Source organism: Xenopus laevis, chromosome 3L (assembly GCF_017654675.1).
Source record: "Xenopus laevis strain J_2021 chromosome 3L, Xenopus_laevis_v10.1, whole genome shotgun sequence".
Classification (NCBI taxonomy): domain Eukaryota; kingdom Metazoa; phylum Chordata; class Amphibia; order Anura; family Pipidae; genus Xenopus; species Xenopus laevis.
The window spans coordinates 112,351,237-112,369,742 of NC_054375.1; the positions used below are offsets into that span (position 1 = coordinate 112,351,237).

General features: G+C 37.9%; 1 protein-coding gene across 1 annotated transcript in view; it reads right to left on the reverse strand.

Moving 5' to 3' along the window:
• il16.L (interleukin 16 L homeolog) overlaps positions 1–18,506 on the reverse strand; it is a 66,037-nt gene that overhangs the window by 12,707 nt on the left and 34,824 nt on the right. The window contains exons 6-14 of the mRNA XM_018253145.2: positions 17,323–17,430; positions 14,790–14,904; positions 12,293–12,366; positions 11,088–11,304; positions 9,239–9,356; positions 6,225–6,357; positions 5,772–5,859; positions 4,464–4,918; positions 1,170–1,296 (exon numbers count right to left, since the gene is read on the reverse strand). Of these exons, the coding sequence (XP_018108634.1) occupies positions 1,170–1,296; positions 4,464–4,918; positions 5,772–5,859; positions 6,225–6,357; positions 9,239–9,356; positions 11,088–11,304; positions 12,293–12,366; positions 14,790–14,904; positions 17,323–17,430 (1,435 nt within the window). The remainder of the gene's footprint in view (positions 1–1,169; positions 1,297–4,463; positions 4,919–5,771; positions 5,860–6,224; positions 6,358–9,238; positions 9,357–11,087; positions 11,305–12,292; positions 12,367–14,789; positions 14,905–17,322; positions 17,431–18,506) is intronic.

The window sequence follows — 18,506 nt, forward strand, 5'->3', positions numbered from 1 at the left end:
GGCCATTTGTGATTTCATTTTCTAGCTTGTATTAAAGTGACCGACTAATTGGTTTCTTATTAGTAGCAGGTGTCTATTAGTAGCTGCATTAGCAGAGTTTAACCCCTGTCTCGGTATTCTGTATCATCACCAGTTTTTATTAATCTCACCCTCCCCTGAGTACCCATAATCTCCAGAACCTGCATATTGGATTGCATATTATTGTTCCCCTTATATTGTTCTTTGCCCTCTGAATTATTTGTGACCATGGGAATTGTGGCCCATAACACCTCTGTAGTGATGCCCCTGGAAGCAGAAGGGAGATCTTTTATAAAGACATAACACCCATAATAGTGTTTAAAAAAGGTTTGTGAAGAAATGCAAAGTAGGTGCAAAACCAGAAAATCCTCACCTGAAAAGCATGAACTGGTACAGTTACAATACTAATTGACGTAATGTAGAAAATAATGTGAATTTTTTGACTGGCTTTTTTCTTTTAAATGACTACACGAATCCATTTGGCAAAAACATTTACAGGTTGTTAACATGTAAAATCTATTCCATGTCTATTAAATAGGTATCAAGTGATATACATATGACTTATTGTGGGTGCAAAGCAGAACATTCCATAGAATGATAGACTCCATTTAATTGAAATAATCAAAATCTTTACAAATTATTTCCTTTTTCTCTGTAATAATAAAACAGTACCTTGTACTTGACAGTTTCCATACCTGTACATGAGTGGGAGGAGTCATAATGCATGTATGTCTGCCCCTGTTTTAAAGCATTTTCCTCATCTCTTAGTTGAGGTGGCATCTTCTCTAACTTCACTGCTGCCAGGACTTGTACAGTTAGTATGCAATCAGTTGAGTTTACATGTGTAATTTGTTTAAAACTCTGTTCTCTACAAAGGTCTCTGGTGAACAGTGGATTCATGCAGCATGCATTATGGCATCTCCCAGCCTTTGGATGTCATTGGAATGCTGTCAGATGCAGGTTCAAAAAGCTGGATGCTTACACAACCCTGATTTCAATTATAAATATATCTAACAGTGTAAAATGCCTGCTTCTACATTTTTCCCCCAGATTTTGGGGAGACCGTTGCCCTTTCGTATTGCCCTTTCTTCCTATGCTAAAACTAGTGGTAAGGTCTGGACAGCTTGCACAACAGATTCCCAAAGACATACCTGTGTCCGAGTGCTTTTCTGGCTCAGCAGCGCTAGTGTATGAGCACTCGCTGGTTGATGAAGATGTGTCTAATATGCTCTCGCCTGTAATTTGCTGGTTTCCCTTTAGCTGTAAGTTTCCTGTTTCCTGTAAAACAATGCAGACATGTCAAAAACTGCAACATTATAAAACCCACAAAACTCTGAGAGGATACTGTAATGTTTGCCCAAGCATTCTCACAATATACAGCTATCCTTTACAAATCCAAATTATAGATAGTTGCCGGCACCAATAAAGCTGGGCATACATGAACAGATCCACTTGTTTGGAGAATTCACCAAACAAATTGATCTTGGGCTGGTTTGGTATTGGGTCGAATCTGATCATTTGGCCTCTGGGTTCATGATCAGCTCATAATAGGGGCCAATGCAGAGCTTCTGGGGATGCTGCAGTCTCTATCCAATGGAATTTTTAACCCTTCCTGATATCTGTCGGATCACTGGCCAGATATCAGCAAGACAGGCTGCCCGACAGGTCCCATCCATAGGTCACTAAGAATAATGGCTGCACATATCCATCCTTGTAAGGCCTGCTTAATGGTCCAGCTGGCAGATGGGAACGTGTGCACTTTAGACAAGAAGGGGTGTAAACCTGAAACCTATGCCACATATGTCATAAATAATGCACTTAGTCTCGTCAACCCTTTTTCACTTTTTCAACTTGAACCAGGTCTAGTAACCCAGAGCAGCCATGCAGATGTTTGAATTCAAACAAGTGACCAGTAAATGCTACCATATACAGTATATTTGTGTGTATGTGTTAGTTTTTCTGGATAAAACTATATACATTTTTATTTTGTATGTATTTATATGATTTCCTTTAGTCTACTATGGAGTAGGACATTCATAGATGCATTGTTTACTTGCTTAGAATTTCAGATTTGTTATTGTGACAGATAAAAGGATTATTTATGTAAACCATGAAGGTCCTGTCACTGCTGTAATGTGTACTGTAGCTGCCAGCAGCTGAAGGGACACAGGTTGTAAATAATTAATAAACTTTTAGGTTGTCAAACTGCATGGTGTGTGTGTTTTTTTCTTATACTGGTGATATACAGGGAAAACTCATACTTCCTCTATTTAACCACATCCTGAATTTCTTCAATTTTTACAAAGATGCTTACAAAGATCCTTGCGATTAAAGTAGACGAATGTGCTGCTTCTTGCTTAGCTCCCATTCTGACAGCTCTGGTTAATGAAGAGTTCAGCCAAATAGCACAGTGTTTCATACTGCTGCATATTCGTTGCTTGCATGAGTTTTATTGCCGTTCAGCTAGGAAGAAAATGACTCATTTTTTTGTAGACTAGATTTCATCATCTGTATTCGCTTACAGAATGAGCAATATAAATGGTATTTTCCTGTCTAGTGGGGTTCTCGTATTTTTCTTTGCTTTGTTCATGTGTTCCCATGTGATGTTAACATTTTTATTTATTATAAATGATTTGGTATAAATTATTAAAATCGTTATGGAATGAGGAACAAGTTAAATATATTGGGATGCTATAACATCTGCAACCAAAGAAAATGAATGTTCCTTTTACTGAGAATTACTGAAAAGACTTGGTTGCATATGGACAGGCCGGCAATTCTATTTGTGGAATTAGGTAAGCATTTTTATATCTACGTTGTAAGTTGATCCAGGGAAAGGCAAAAAATCTATTTTTGATCTGTAAACGAGAGGGATCAACAAACTCTTCCTTCATACTAGTCATTGATGTTACCTTGTTTTAGTCCAATAAAGTATCAGGTTATTTTGTATTTTAATTGTTCAAGACAACGTTCCCTCAGGTTTAAAATCTGCGCAAAAAAGAATTATTTTTGAGCACATAGCCAAGAAAGAATTAGAGGGAACATTGGTCAAAGGCTTTAATTGTTTCTTTGCTGTGAGTTACTGAACCAGGATAACTTTTGTTTATGTCACTTCAAAATTCACATGTTTTGAAATAAGATGGCACTTCTTTATTGTACAGAATATTTTTGTAGTTGCACATCAGTTTTGGGGGTAGAACAATTGGTTACTTGGTTACAAGATAACATTATGTCTAGAACGCTAGTTGCCATAGTATGATGTGACCTGACGGTACAAGGACAGGGAAAAAAATGCTGCAATGACTGGACTTTGCTAAACTAGCAGAGACAATGAAAATATGTCTCAGATAATAAAAAAACAAATCTCTATATAAATAGCTACTGTAAATGTAGAGTTGTGGACTCTCTGCTGATAATAAAGTGGGAAATTCTACTTAAGAAACAAATGAATGGCATATGCTTCCGTGTTTACATAGACCATTAGTAATAGTGGTACAGCCCCAGGGTCCTGCTGTTGCACACTAACCATTTTCTGATGGCACCAGGAGGCATTGTACCTTTGTTTGTTTGTTTACCTGGCAAAGAGATATACTGTTTGTGTAAGAAATAGAGAAGCTGCACCTAAACTTTGGTCACGTGGGGGTGTTTACTTAAATTGGCCCAAAGGATCATGATTTTCAGTAATGCTAGGAAGTATGCTCAGTTTCTTGCTAAACATGGCCATTCTAGCATGATCATATTACTAAACAGCCATTTAGTTATTGCCCAGTTGCCCTAAGCCTGCCCCTGAGCTACAGTAGATTAAAAATGCCCATATTACTATTCTTATCATTAGAATGAAATTTAATAATTTAAATGGATGCCCTGCTGTTCTGGCTGTATTCATTGCAAGTATCTATATGTTCAAGCAACATACAGTATAGTGCATCAACAGTATAGTTGATGTATGTTGCTTGAACATATACCGGTTACAATAAGACCTCATCTGGAAATGATATGATTCAGTGTATTCGTTATAGGAATATAGGAAATACTTTTATAGAACTAACATATGGAGTACACAGCTAGATCTTTGGCAGCAGAACTGACAACTTCCCTATGTCTATCAGCACTTTGCAGAACTTCACGATGGGAACTGGCAATTTTCTACTTCAACCAGCACAGACAAAAGGCGAAGTGATAAGAATATATTGTTGTCCATTTAGAGCAGAGAGATATTGAGGGTTAAACTGAGCTGCTGACTAGATCATTTTTACAGTTTAGAGTGACGTTTTTGGCAGCTGTTTGCAGCATGATTTCCGTTCACAGCCTTATTGTTGCTCAGTTATGTCAGTCTTCCTTGTCCTCCACTAATGGCATCACTTCCTGTGCCCTGTATTATTGGTAGTGCCATGGAAACCAAAGCATTTTTAAGCTACTGAATATTAATATAACATAATCCTTACATCCACAGATTGTCCATTTTCTTGATTGTGATTTACATCCTCCCTTAGGTCTTCTTTATAATACTTTCTAGGTGGTGGAATTGGTTTTGTTGTTAGTTTTTTCACAAGGATCTCTCCAGAATGGCCAATGGATTTCTTGCAGGATACCTGAGACCCGCTTAGTCCTTCAGGGTTAACAGGGGAATGGTTTTCCACCCTAACTGGAGTAGAATAATGCAGTATAGTTGTCTGTGTTCCAAGAGGGACATTGACACTATGCACCCTACTTGCCAGAACATGTGACTGGTAGGAGTTCATGTTGGGACCTAGGGATGTAGGACCATCGTTTCCTTCACTGCTGGAGCGGACCATTTGCTTCTGCTCTCTACGACTGTTATACAGATAAGAAGCATGCTTTCCTATGCAGCTTTCACACTGGTATTTGCCATGGAAGCAAGAAAAGAACTTTCTCTCACCTGCAATGAAAATATAAATGAGACTCAAAGTCATACAGTCGTAGCAATGAATGGCTCAATTTGAATAAATATACATTTTCTTAAAATTGTATTAAAAATATTCAAAAACAGTGGTTTCAGGTTAGTATCTTAAATGATGAAAGACCCAAGCCCAAATGAATGTAAGTTCCTGCATTCTGATAAGCCCTGTACCTTTGTATGTTAGAAAAAAACAGAAGAGTTGGGGATTATGTAGTACAGATTGCAGCCTCTGTTACATGGATACTGTACATAGTTACACTTTTAGAAGATTAAATATGATCATTGAGTTTAGCCTTTTCCAAACAACCCCAGCAAAACAGCTTTTGGGGTAAGGCTTGTTGTTTTACCGTTCTAATAGCTGAAGGCAACACATAGTCCCCTTTAGCTCAAGACCCTACCAAATAAAGCTAAGAATTAGGTCTATCAGGAGGTTATGTTGGCAAGTATTCAGGGGAGCTGATCCCTGTTCATTTTTATGTCCATTTACAGTGAATCTTGGCCTGATTTAAAACAACTGCATGGTTTTTGGATGAATCAATGGTGTGACTGTTTGTGTGTGGCCCAGTATTCAGATATAGAAGGAAGAAAAAAAATCCTGTAGAGGATTTTGCGTTTTTAACTATTTCTTACACCAGAATTCTATGTGAAATGATAAAATGTTTTTATTTTCATGGAGCATCTATATCTGAGAGATAAAGGATCTTCTTTAACAATGGGGCATTAACAGCTTATTCCCAGCATTCAGAGAGAGGGTTACCCAACATGCTCAGGATTTGTATGAGCTTTGGTTGATGCAGAAAGCAAATGGGTTTCTAGTATTTGACTCTGATACCTTCATAGCTCCAAGGGTGAGGATCCTTTTCACATCTGCTATTTTCCACAGCCTGTGATACAGCATTTTTCAGCTGCTGTTCAGAGATCTGAAACATGTGCAAGTAAACATTATACATTACATAATACATTCATTTTCAATAGAAATCAATGCAGACCCTCCCTCTGTTGCACCCTAATAAAGAAGATCAGCACACCCATATCTTGTCCTACCTTATGTCATACTAACAGTCTCCCTATATCCCTGTTCCCCATAAAATCAAGTTGTACCTTCTCTTAATCATGAAACCATCTATAGTGTGTGTTATTTCTTGAGCTACACATGGTAAAACAGGGGGACTGATGCTACTCCATGTTTGGTCCTTGCAAGGTAGATAATTAGATTCCCAGTGCACAGATAATCAACTGCATAATCAACTTCTGCCTATCTTATGTTAAAAAATGTCAAAGTTACCTGTGGATCCGGATGCCTGCTAATAAGGATAGTGACAGGACCAGATGGGCAGTGGCTTAAAAGTGCATACACCTCATTTAAAGATTTATTACTGACAACACTCTCATTTATCTCCACAATCTCATCACCAGCTCTAGGGAGGGAAAAGAAACCTGAGTAAGCTTGGTTCCCAACCAAGAAATTGTAGTAAGAAATATTACTGGAATTAAGCTGCAGTTAAAAGAACATCATATTCACTCTATTTTGAGATACAGCAGTTTTGTAAACTGTAGACTTAAATTGTCATTCCAGAATGCTACTTTAGTCAATTTGGAGTAACAATTTTCTCCATCACAATCTGGAGTGCAGCTTATTGCAAGTTAGAGTTAGTGTAAGTTTTTTTGGAGTTACTAACTCTAAATTACTGCTTTTAATAACACCATATTTGCAGCAAAAACCATGAATTCAAATTAGAGTTTCTGAAACTTGCATTTTTGAGACTCATTAGCAAAAACTTGAAAACTTGAATACAAAATATAAACACTGGCAAGTTCATTTAGAAGTCAATGGCAGTTGGAGTAGAAATGTTAAATTTACTCATTGAAAGTGAAGGGTAAAATGTGATTTCACTGTGTTTGAGTTTCTTATAAGCAATCAAATTTTGTTTTTTGAATTTCTTCAGAAATGAGTGCAGATTTGAGTTTTTTGTTGTTGTTGACTTTAATGTCTTCCTCCTGTGTTTACATTTTATTTATTTGGTTTTGCTAAACTGGTTCATGTTACCCATGAGGATGATGGGGATGGTAGATCTACAACAGCTAATGGTGATGGGAGAGTTATTTATCAAAGGTCGAATGGTTTCTAATTAAAAATAAAATTTGAATCAGCAAGTTCGGGGTTAACAACATGAAAACTGGAATTGATCGCGTTTTTGGCAGGAAAAATCTCGAATTGATCGAGTTTTTGGGCAAAAAACCTCATGCAGGCTAATAACAACTTCAAATTGCTCAAGGGACCTCTGTCATTGACTTCTACATGACCATGACAGGTTTTAGATGGCGTATTTTTGGATTTGAGCTATTTCAAACGTCAGAGTATAATAAAGCTTGAAAGTATTATTTTTTGGAAAAACTCAAAGAATTCAAGTTTTTTTTGACAAAAAAATTAACTTGAAAACTCGAATTTTGTCAGAAACACAACTCAATCCTTAATATATAATCCCACTAAATGTTTTTCAAAAACATTTTTAATCCAGTATATGCAACTGAAATAAATAACAACAATGTCATTAAATTACATAAAATAACAGAGGTGCAGCAGGGCATCATTACAGATAACATGCTATCAAATTTATTATAATTCTCTTTGATATAAATATATGTATATTATAATTTAAATCATGTCTATTTAGTAAATAAATAGTAAATTTAGTAAATAAATGCACCCTGTGAAACCACAATAAAGCAATGCAGTCTGGTGCCACAGAATCAATTGCAAATTACCCTGGCAGGGTGAGGATTTTATTGGCTCTTCCAATTGATTTTCAGTGAAGTTGGAAGAAATTGTGAGAATGCAACTGCAAGTATTTCCACTGTATCTCAGAAAAGGTCTTTGCTCGTTAACCCTGCAAGTTCTGTATTGTTCAAAAATTCAACAAATTCTATATGCTTATTAGGCAAGGAAACGCCGGAAGGAAAACACTGAGTCAAAGTGAAAACAAGGCCTGAAATAACATCAGGCAGAATAGGAACCTAAAATCAAAGACGTTTATTTGCAGTATGAGTTTTTATAAGGATATTCACATTTCACTGGTTCAATGAAGTCAGTTATGCTCCTTTATTAGGTGGAAATATATCTTATTTGATCAATTGGTAAATACAGGTAAAGTATCACAGTAATTATTGTGAGGAAGAGAGGCTTGCCCCAGAAACATTAATGCCTTTCACTTTCTGTAGTTAAATAGATAAGTCAAACACCCTAATCATTTTCAGTGTGTGCAACTCCTGTGTCCAACTAATTTTTATATAAGGATGCCACGTCAGGCATCTAGGGAGTGGTACAGTGGCACACTCAATTACTGAGTTCTGATCAGGTCAGAATGGAGTGTGGCTAACTGATAAATATAAATTCCTGCAGCATGGGCTAAACCAACACAGAAGTATAAACGCCTGCCCAAGTATATGTCCCTCATTCTACAGCATATTGGTACAACCTGAAAGCAAAGATCAGATTGATTGCGTTGAGTAAGTGTACTTGGGCAATTTAGCAGCTTTACTTTAGGCCAAGACATGCATTCTGATAGCAAGTTACATGAAGGATGAGGACTTCTTTTTTTTAGCACTTAGTAAATAACAAAAAGTCAAGTTCTGAAGCAAGAGAAACAGAGCAGTTCACTAATACAACTGCTTGCATCAACAAAAGAATTCAAATGCAATGAACAGGGTTTAATAATGTTTGATTCACCTTTGTTTAAAGGACCAGTAACATCAAAAAATTTAATTGTTTTAAAAGTAATCAAAATATAATGCAGTGTTGCTCTGCACTAGTAAAACTGCTGTGTTTGCTTCAAAAACACGACTATTGTTTTTATAAATAAGATGCTGTGTAGCAATGGGGGCAGCCATTCAAAGGAGAAAAGGCTCAAGTTACACAGCAGATAGCAGATAAGCTCTGTAGAACATAATGCTATCTGTTATCCATTATTTATCCTGTGCCATTTAGCCGTTTTTCAATTTCCGCCATTGCTACTCAGCAGCTTGTTTATATGAACTATAGTAGTGTTTCTGAAACAAACAGATCAGTTTTACCAGTGCAGGGCAACACTACATTATATTTTCATTACTTCAAAACACTTTCAGTTTTTGGTGTTACTGTTCCTTTAATGATCCTCTGCTATATTCCCTATACAATACTTACTGATGTATTTTATCTGTTAATCTCTGAATATCTAAATAATGCACAAAAAGAAAATAAAAATGGCATTCCACTGTATCTTCACCCTTGAGCTACTACAGTTGCAGGCATGCAAATAATACCTGAGTCTTCCATCCATATGAGCCACAGAGCCAGGAGAGAGTGAATGAATGAATATGCTGGAAATTCCCCCGCAGTTTGGAACACTGCACAGTCCTATCCCCAAGCCAACACCCGACTCTAAAAGAAAAAGCTCTATGTTAGGAAGGCAGTAAGTCACAAGGATGCCAGTTTGTTGTGACTATTAGGACTATTTGACATATATATAGATGTACACCTGGTTATTATTGCTCAGACATAAAAAAAAACAATGCATTCAGGAATATGTTTGCTTGTTACAGAGGTAATGTCACGATCGGCACCCTAATCCAGAACCAATGCTAGGCTCCCTGGTCTCAGCTCTTGCTTCCGCCTTTATAAGCCACCTTTCACCTTGGGAGGAGCCCTCGGCTAATCGGATGCTGCCAGGTCTTATAAAAAGAGGAGCCAAGACATAAAAAAAAACAATGCATTCAGGAATATGTTTGCTTGTTACAGAGGTAATGTCACGATCGGCACCCTAATCCAGAACCAATGCTAGGCTCCCTGGTCTCAGCTCTTGCTTCCGCCTTTATAAGCCACCTTTCACCTTGGGAGGAGCCCTCGGCTAATCGGATGCTGCCAGGTCTTATAAAAAGAGGAGCCAAGCTAAGGGTTCTGGATGAGCAGAGGGGCACGATTGTAAGCAAAAGTCTTTTGGGCAGAAGGTCACAGCTCAAGGAGTAAGAGAAAGCGTAGTCAAATCAGGCCAGGTTGGTGGGGGTCAAAGCCGGGAGATCAATCAAGAATGGTTGAGACAGGCACAGGTCGGAATACAGATATCAGAATAGTCGGTTACCAAGCAGAAGTTGGGATCACAGAAGTCCGGGAAAGTCAGGCAGGCAGGGTCAAAACAGGTATCTGAACACAGGATTTACCAAGAAATAGCACCAGGAACTCTCACAAGATGAACCTATAACGGGCAATGAATAGGATGCCAAGTCCCCTTTAAATAGTTTGAATTTGGCGCCATTGCGCGCCGACTTCATTATGCCAGCACCAATGTGCCTATATAAACAGTAGATGCGCGCCGCACGCACTAAGAAACCGGTGCAGAAGAGGAAGATCGGAGTGGCGGGCGTCGCCCCTGCCCACTAGGCCACCAGGGTGAATACCCCTCACAGGTAACCATACAAGCACTGCTCTCTTTCCATTCTAAACATAATTTGGGACCACAAAGCTGGAGATAATAAAGTAAGGGATTACTGTTCATGTTAGTAAGAATGTGTGAATAAAGTTGTTGTATGTTGGGAAAACTGCTTGGGTCTGTCCATGGTCCTTTGTTATTTTAACTTGTTTATTAATGACCTGGAGGTAGGCATTGAAATTACTGTTTTTATTTTTGCTGATGATACTAACTTGTGCAGACCTATACGTTCCATGCTGTCCCAGCAATTTGCAGATAAATTGGAGAATTGGGCTCAGTGTTTAAAAAGTTAAATTCTGATAAATGCAAGGTTATGCACTTGAACTCTTTTTTTCGAATCAAATTACCTATGTGACTTACCCAGCAGTGAGGTTGTGCCCAGTGACTAAGTAATATAACAAGCAGCCAAACTCATGATGAAGTCATAAAGCTGGTGCCACACCATGACATTACCATGCCAACCCCTGCCAAATTAAAAACAAATCTACTCTTTAAACCTAGATTTAATGCCCAATCATACTGTAGGTCTTACTTTGCTAAGTTCATGGATGTTCTATATTTCTCAACTCTTTGGTTTTGAGCTGTTTGCCCATTCTATTTGCTGCCAGTCCTGACCAATGCCTGAATCCTGACGACAAGTTTTGTTTAAAAGCAATACAGACACAGCTCTAAATTATAGCCATTACCTTTGTGCATTGTCACTTCCATCAGCACTCTGTCATTGGGGTTGTGGGAGCTTAATAAGAATGCATGGCTTTCCGACTGTAATGGACTATGCTCTCTGGCTACACAACAACTGGAGCTTTTGGAGCGAAACATCTGGGAGGCAAAGTAGCCAGGCTTTTCTTCTAAAGCGCCAAGTCCTGTGCGAACTGTCAGAGTGAGCACGCCTTTCTTCACTTGCTGACAAGAGCAAAGAGAGGAATATTAGAGAACGATAACAGTTGTAGAGTATATTTTCAGAACTGAGGAAAAGCAAGTAGTCACAATATATTGGAGGGAGGTATATGCATCCTACCATTGTTTGCACATGTGCAGTTGTGCTGAAATGACACACTGGAATGCACATGCATCCATTCACTGCTGCTTATCAGAGCCATTTTAATAAATGGATAAAGGCCATTTGCCCAGGGCCCACCATAACTTAAGCCATCATCAGACCTTTTGTCTATTATAACTGTAGACTGAAGCATTCCCCTGGGATTGCTGAACAAAGCATTCATAAAACTTTAAGTGTTCATTTATGAAAACCCTGGGCTCAAGTGCAAGAGCACAAAGTATCTTTTTAGTATTCATTCAAAGAGCACAAGGGGTCTGGCTGCACAACTTAAATTGGTTCTGCTGCTCATGTGCTGATGAACAAATAGGAAGCAGAAGTGATGTCAGATGCCTCATGAGCGGTGCCCAGTATTCTTGAAATGTTAAGAAGAAGAGGGTATATAATCCTCTGTACTTGTATTATCATTTTTTTATTCTTTTTACCCCTGATGAAGACCTAATCTGTGGCTGAAAAACATGGGACAGCTTTTATGGCTAATTTGCATACAATAATCTTTATACTGAGTGTGCAGTTCTCTGTGAGAAGACAAACTGAAACAGGATTTTATTTCTACTTTATTTCTGAATTTTGAAATATGTAACTTCTGTCCCAAGGCTCTCCAGATAGCAACTTAACCCTTTATATGGAGCTAGGATCCCACTTACCCAACCACGCTGTGGGCTCTCAGTCTTGAAAATGAATAGGAGAGGGCCTGACTAGACCGATAAGTAATACAAAATAATTATCTCAGTATAAATCTAAGACCATTAAGGCATTAAAGAACAGGAATAGTTTTATTTATAGAAAAAATAAATGGCTGATTGATTGCACAAATGCAGCCACATCACATACCTTAAACTTTTGCAGAGCATTATTATGTGTTAGCCCATACATGGACTCGCCATTGAGTTCCAGAATTTCATCCCCTGTAACAAAACATTTGAGAATGTAACTTTTTAGCTGAATTGTAAGCGTACAGCTATCTCTCAGCAGCCCATTTATATGCTAATGGAATAGAAACAAACACTGTGTGTGGGGTTGTGTAGCAGATTTTAAGACAATAACTATTTTGCACTCAAATGTCTATGAACAGAATATGTACAAAATTCTGGAGATTCTGATCAGACATATTGGAAAATCCATTCAGGCTGTGTCTTAGCCAATTTTATTCCCATCGTGTTTTTGGATGTATTGACTAAAGACCAGTCCATTGAGCCACTGGCCTCCAGTGAGTTAATCGGAACACTGTTTGGTATAAATCACCCCTAGCAGTACAAATGGAAACATTTAAGAAATCTTCATGCAGTATTTGATGGATACTAGTAGTTTTACCAAGTAACAAGTATATGAATTCTTTGCACCTTCCTATTGTTAAAAGGACTTATTTATATCATGTTTCATGGCATTATGAGGTGTAAACGTCAAATGTCTTGGGGGCCCATTTACTTAGCTCGAGTGAAGGAATAGAAGAAAAAATACTTCGAATTTCGAATGGTCGAATATGGCTATTTAGACCATCGAATAGGCTACTTCGACCTTCGACTTCGAATTGAACGATTCGAAGTAAAAATCGTTCGACTATTCGACCATTCGATAGTCGAAGTACTGTCTCTTTAAAAAATACTTCGACCCCCTACTTCGCCACCTAAAACCTACCGAGGCCAATGTTAGCCTATGGGGAAGGTCCCCATAGGCTTCCTAACAATTTTCTGATCGAAGGAATATCCTTCAATCGATGGATTAAAATCCTTCGAATCAATCGATTCAAAGGATTTAATCGTTCGTTCGTTCGAACGATTATTCCTTTGATCGTTCGATCGTAGGAATAGCGCTAAATCCTTCGACTACGATTTTCGAAGTCGAAGGATTTACATTCGGCAGTCCAAATATCGAGGGTTAATTTGTTGTAGTTAACCAACAAATTTCTCCACTGGAAAAATGTGTTTTTTCAACCCAAAACTTTTTTCAAACTAAAACTTTTGCTCACCTCACACTAACACATTTGACTTTTACACCTCATAATTATTTTAGTAATTGAAACATTCTGTAACTGAACCCTTATAACAGAAATGCTGAGGCAAAGAGATAACTAGTGGTGTTCAAAACACAGTGTCAATATTAAATGTCTGCTGGATCTTGCTCTGTCGCATTATTATTATTCCTTATTTACCAATCACGTTAATTCACTAACACGGTTTCTATAAAACAACTGGATGCTTGTACTTTTTATAAATGAACGTCCTATTATAATTAATAACAATTGAGATAAATTGTAGGTGAAATTAAATTTCCTATAATCAATAAAGTGCTGGTGTACTGATATTGTGAGTTAATTTATATCTTTATTCGCACCTAAAGTGTAGGTGAATAAAGAGATAAATTAACTCACAATATCAGTACACCAGCACTTTATTGATTATAGGAAATTTAATTTCACCTACAATTTATCTCAATTGTAATTTATTATAATAGAACGTTCATTTATAAAAAGTACAAGCATCCAGTTGTTTTATAGAAACCGTGTTAGTGAATTAACGTGATTGGTAAATAAGGGATACTTTTCTTTTTCCTTTTATAATTTACCTTTTAATATACTGACAAACGTCAGATCCCTTTTTTATTCAATTTATCATATACCAACAGACAGATCTCCTTCTACTAAATCGCATTATTATTATTATTACTAGTGATGGGCAAATTTGTCCCGTTTGCTTCGCTGAAAAATTTGTGAATTTCCAGCAAAATTTCCAAATCGGGGAAAATTTTTTATGTATGCGACTATTCTGACGCACAGCAAAACTTTTTCACTGCGGCGGATTTTTTGACGCCAAATGTACGCTGCAGTTTCCCAAATTTATTTGCCGGCGGCAAAATGCACAAATTAGCTGCGAATTTGCACCTGCCAAATTTATTCGCCCATCACTAATTATTACTACTACCACATATTTATAAAGCACCAACATATTCCACAAGACTGTACAAAAGATGCATCCACTGCACAGATTCACAGATTCTCTGTGGCAAATCAGCTTGAGCCAAATCAGTGACTGCTCATATAGAAGCATAATAATCAGTGTGGCTGAAGTTGCATTTAGTGGCAGAACTACAAGTTAGTGACACCCACAGCAAATTCTTTCTAGATGCTCCCAGGCCCCAAACTTTGGGGAAGATGATCCTTTTTGCAGACGTATATTGAAATTACACATTAGTCAGGCCAGCACCCATCTGCCACTGCCCATCAGCTTTCTCATCAGCCTTGGCTGCCTTGCTAGTTCTCTGGTGCCCTGTTGTTACAGGCATTAAAGACCCTTGAACCACCACTAGAAATACCCTCTTGGAAAACAATTACCTTCTTGTAATCTCCCATCAGCCGCTGCTGCTCCTTCTGGAAAAATTGTCTTCACATAGATGCCAACCGGCCCATAAATACTGTCCTTTCCTCCAACAATACTGAATCCCAAACCCTAAGAGGGGAGCAATGACAACATTTTTACCACAACCAAATTATAACGTTTAGAAACATAGCTACAATTTTTGCAGTTCATTTGTAAAATCTCTACCCATCTTTGGCTTCTATTCCTTAGCAGGTAGTAATTAGTCTTTAACTTGCATTGATTGGGTGACTTCAGTTATGGCTTTATTTTCTCACTTTAATTATATTGTCTCCCTCAATCACTTTCCTGTGTTATGACTGGATAAATCAAAGCGCCCACATTCATTCAAAATGATTCTGACAAGCCAACTTCCCAGTCAGCAGATTTCCCCTCTAGCCTTAATATTGAAGCCAAAAATATAACAAAATAGAGATGGAAAGAGCAAAGAGGAAAGGACAAATGTCTGGTGTAGTGTTAAAGATTTCTTATGTAAAACACAGAATACAATAATAATACCTGTACCATGTGCAAGTACAGCAGACACCTGCGGACACACACAGAGACTTAAATCTCTGCAATAAATTATGTGGCAATGGTTTACTCTTCATGAATTGGTATAATAGCATGTTGTTGTCAATTAAACTAGTAGGGAGGCACTTTTTGGTTGGTCTTCTACATGCCAACTTGAATTTAGCTACAGCAGAAACCTCTCCTATATTTGTGTGTACATCATAAATAATCTCCTTGCTTTGTCTCTGACACCTTTTACAGAATTACAGAACTGCAGTAACTATATTCTAATTTGTGAAACGATCATTTTAATTGGTTATCATGGGTAACTGCATTGGTGATATTTCATGTAGGTAATAACCACTCTATTATTTTAACAGCCTTGTTGCTGAGCATTATTATTATTGATCCGCATAATAAATGATTATTTATAGGGAAGCAATCACGACAATGTTCCATGACAGTTCTCCATAATTTGTTGTAGTGGCCAATCATGGCTTCATCAGCAAGTGTGAATATACTCATGTAGTCTCCAGGTGTGAAAAAGAAGTAAATCAGGGAAAATCAAAATAAGTCTGCTTAGCCTGCTCTATACCTACCTCCACGTTATTAATAGCACTTGTCTGATTCTTCTCTAAGCTACCCTTGAAGAGTGCTCTATTACGATTGGGCATGCATTTATCAGGGAATTGCTTCCACCATAAGAGAGGTACATTGTTTAAACAGTGTTAATGTGCAGCGGTATAAAAGACAAAACATGCTGGATGCCAGGAACTCTGGATAACCTAAACACGACCAGAGTTTATTTAATATGGACACAGTCCAAAATAGCTTGCTGCTTTCAGTAGTTTCCAGGGATGATTTAGTCTGGGGGGATGTGGATTTCTGCATTTGTCTTGGCTAGTATTACACCTACCAACATTATATATGTCAAGTAAAATTGCCCACGAGCTGAAAGGCACATGATCACATTTCACCAGCGAAAGCTTTGCAGTTTATTGGTGTAGAATCCACATTTTCTGAGGAAGTGATTACGTTAGATGTTTCTTTCTTTTGCAAGCAGCAAATTATAAAAAACCTTCTTCAACATCATTAGAGATATCCCTCAGCCTCTGCTACAAGAATCCCCTTCTAATTACAAATGCTTAAGGAAGAAGTATCCTTTCTTTTGCTTTTTTTTTAGTAATAATTATTTAGGGGGTTGTTCACCTATCATTATGTTGAGAGTGATATTCTGAGACAATTTTTTTGTGGTTTTTGAATTATATAACTTTTTATTCAGCAGCTCTCCAGTTTGCAGTTTTAGCAATTTGGTTGCTGGGGTCCAAATTACCCTAGCAACCATGCACTGATTTAAAAAAGTAACTGGAATATGAATAGGGGCAGTGTCGGACTGGCCCGGCAGGACACCGGGAAAAAACCCGGTGGGCCCCGACCCTCATGGGCCCCTGCTGGGCCAGACCCCCCTCTCCCGATGCTTGTTTTCTTTTTAAAATATATGTATTTTTGGCGACAAACATCGCCTTGTGCACATGCACGTTGAAGGGGCACCATGTGCGCATGCATGCCAATGGGGTGCCCTTTGCGTATGCACAAGGGGGACGGGGGGCTGGAGAGGAGCCCTGGTCAGCAGTCCCGGTGGGCCCAGTGCCCCCCAGCCCGACCCTGAATAAGGGAGGACCTGATTAGAAAGATGAGTAACTAGAAGTAGCAATACCAATAAATTTATACTTTTACAGAGCATTTGTTTTTTACATGGGGTCAGTGAACCCCATTTGAAAGCTGGAAAGAGTCAGAAAAAAAGGCAAATAATTCAAAAACTATAAATAATGAAGACCAACTCTAAAGTTGCTTAGAATTGGCCATTGTATAACTATATAAGTTTACTTAAAGGTGAACCACCCCTTTAACGGCTGTTCCATTTATACTCATTTATGATGCCGTTGACAATGCTGTTAATTTCATACATAATAAAGAACAACGCTAAAATATATTTACCTTTCCCTGTCCTTTCATTAAGATGATGTTGGAAATCATAGATGCTTGAAGACTTCTTGTGTTTATTAGCTGTGCTGTACTCAGAGATCTTGATGGTCGGGAAACACCCTGCAGGGTAACATTGGTACGGCTAAATGCATCGGGTCACACAGAGGCATTATGTACTGTAGCTATAATGGTAGTGTAGACATTGTTGCAGTAAAAGCCAACATCGTATAACTTAAACCAGCTAAATAGCACAACATTATTTTCTGCCATATTAGTGGTTCAAATGATCTGTTTTATAACTACTCCACTACCATGTCTTTCCCCTTCACTCACATTAGATAAGTTCATACTGTAACAAGCAGTAAAATGCATCATGTTGTAAATGGCATGAAACTATAGTGCCGATCTGATCTAAATATCTATCACTTAAGGCAGAAAGAAAGCAGAAGTACCATTAAAATTCAAAACAAAAGAACATTATTTATTGACAACATATTGGCCCACATATGTGTTTTGAATAGTAGATTCAAGTGTATGCAATTGTATTTCTGTGCTTTCGTTGTGGGGCTGAACTAGTGAAATGAAGCATGGATCTTCAGGCTACAGACGTTATTTGGCTGTGCAAACAACTGGCATTGAATAGTGTGATAAAGCCATAGGTGAGCACTCCATCACAACACATAATGGTATAACAATGGATCTATCCTAGAAAAATATATTGGCCTTCTTATCTCTGTTGTTGTTCTTCCATGATAATAATAAGCTTTACACTCCTTACTGCAAAGAGGGCGGTGACTAAAGCCCAGAGGCATAGAAGTGGTAGGAACTACAGATACCAATTATCCAGAGTGCTCAGGACCTGGGATTTTCCAGATAACGGATCTTTCCGTAATTTGGGCCTTCGGACCTTAAGTCTACTAGAAAATCATGTACAGTAAACATTAAATTAACCTAATTAATTGGTTCTGCTTCCAATAAGGATTAATTCTATCTTAGTTGGGATCAAGTACAAGCTACTGTTTTATTATTACAGAGAAAAAAGGAAATCATTTTTAAAAATTTGGATAATTTGGATAAAGTGGAGTCTATGGGAGATTCCGTAATTTGGGATAGCGGGTTTCCGGATAACGGATCCCATGCCAGTATTAGAATAGCTGGAGTGCTGTAGGTTAAGGATCCCCACTATTATCTTCTCT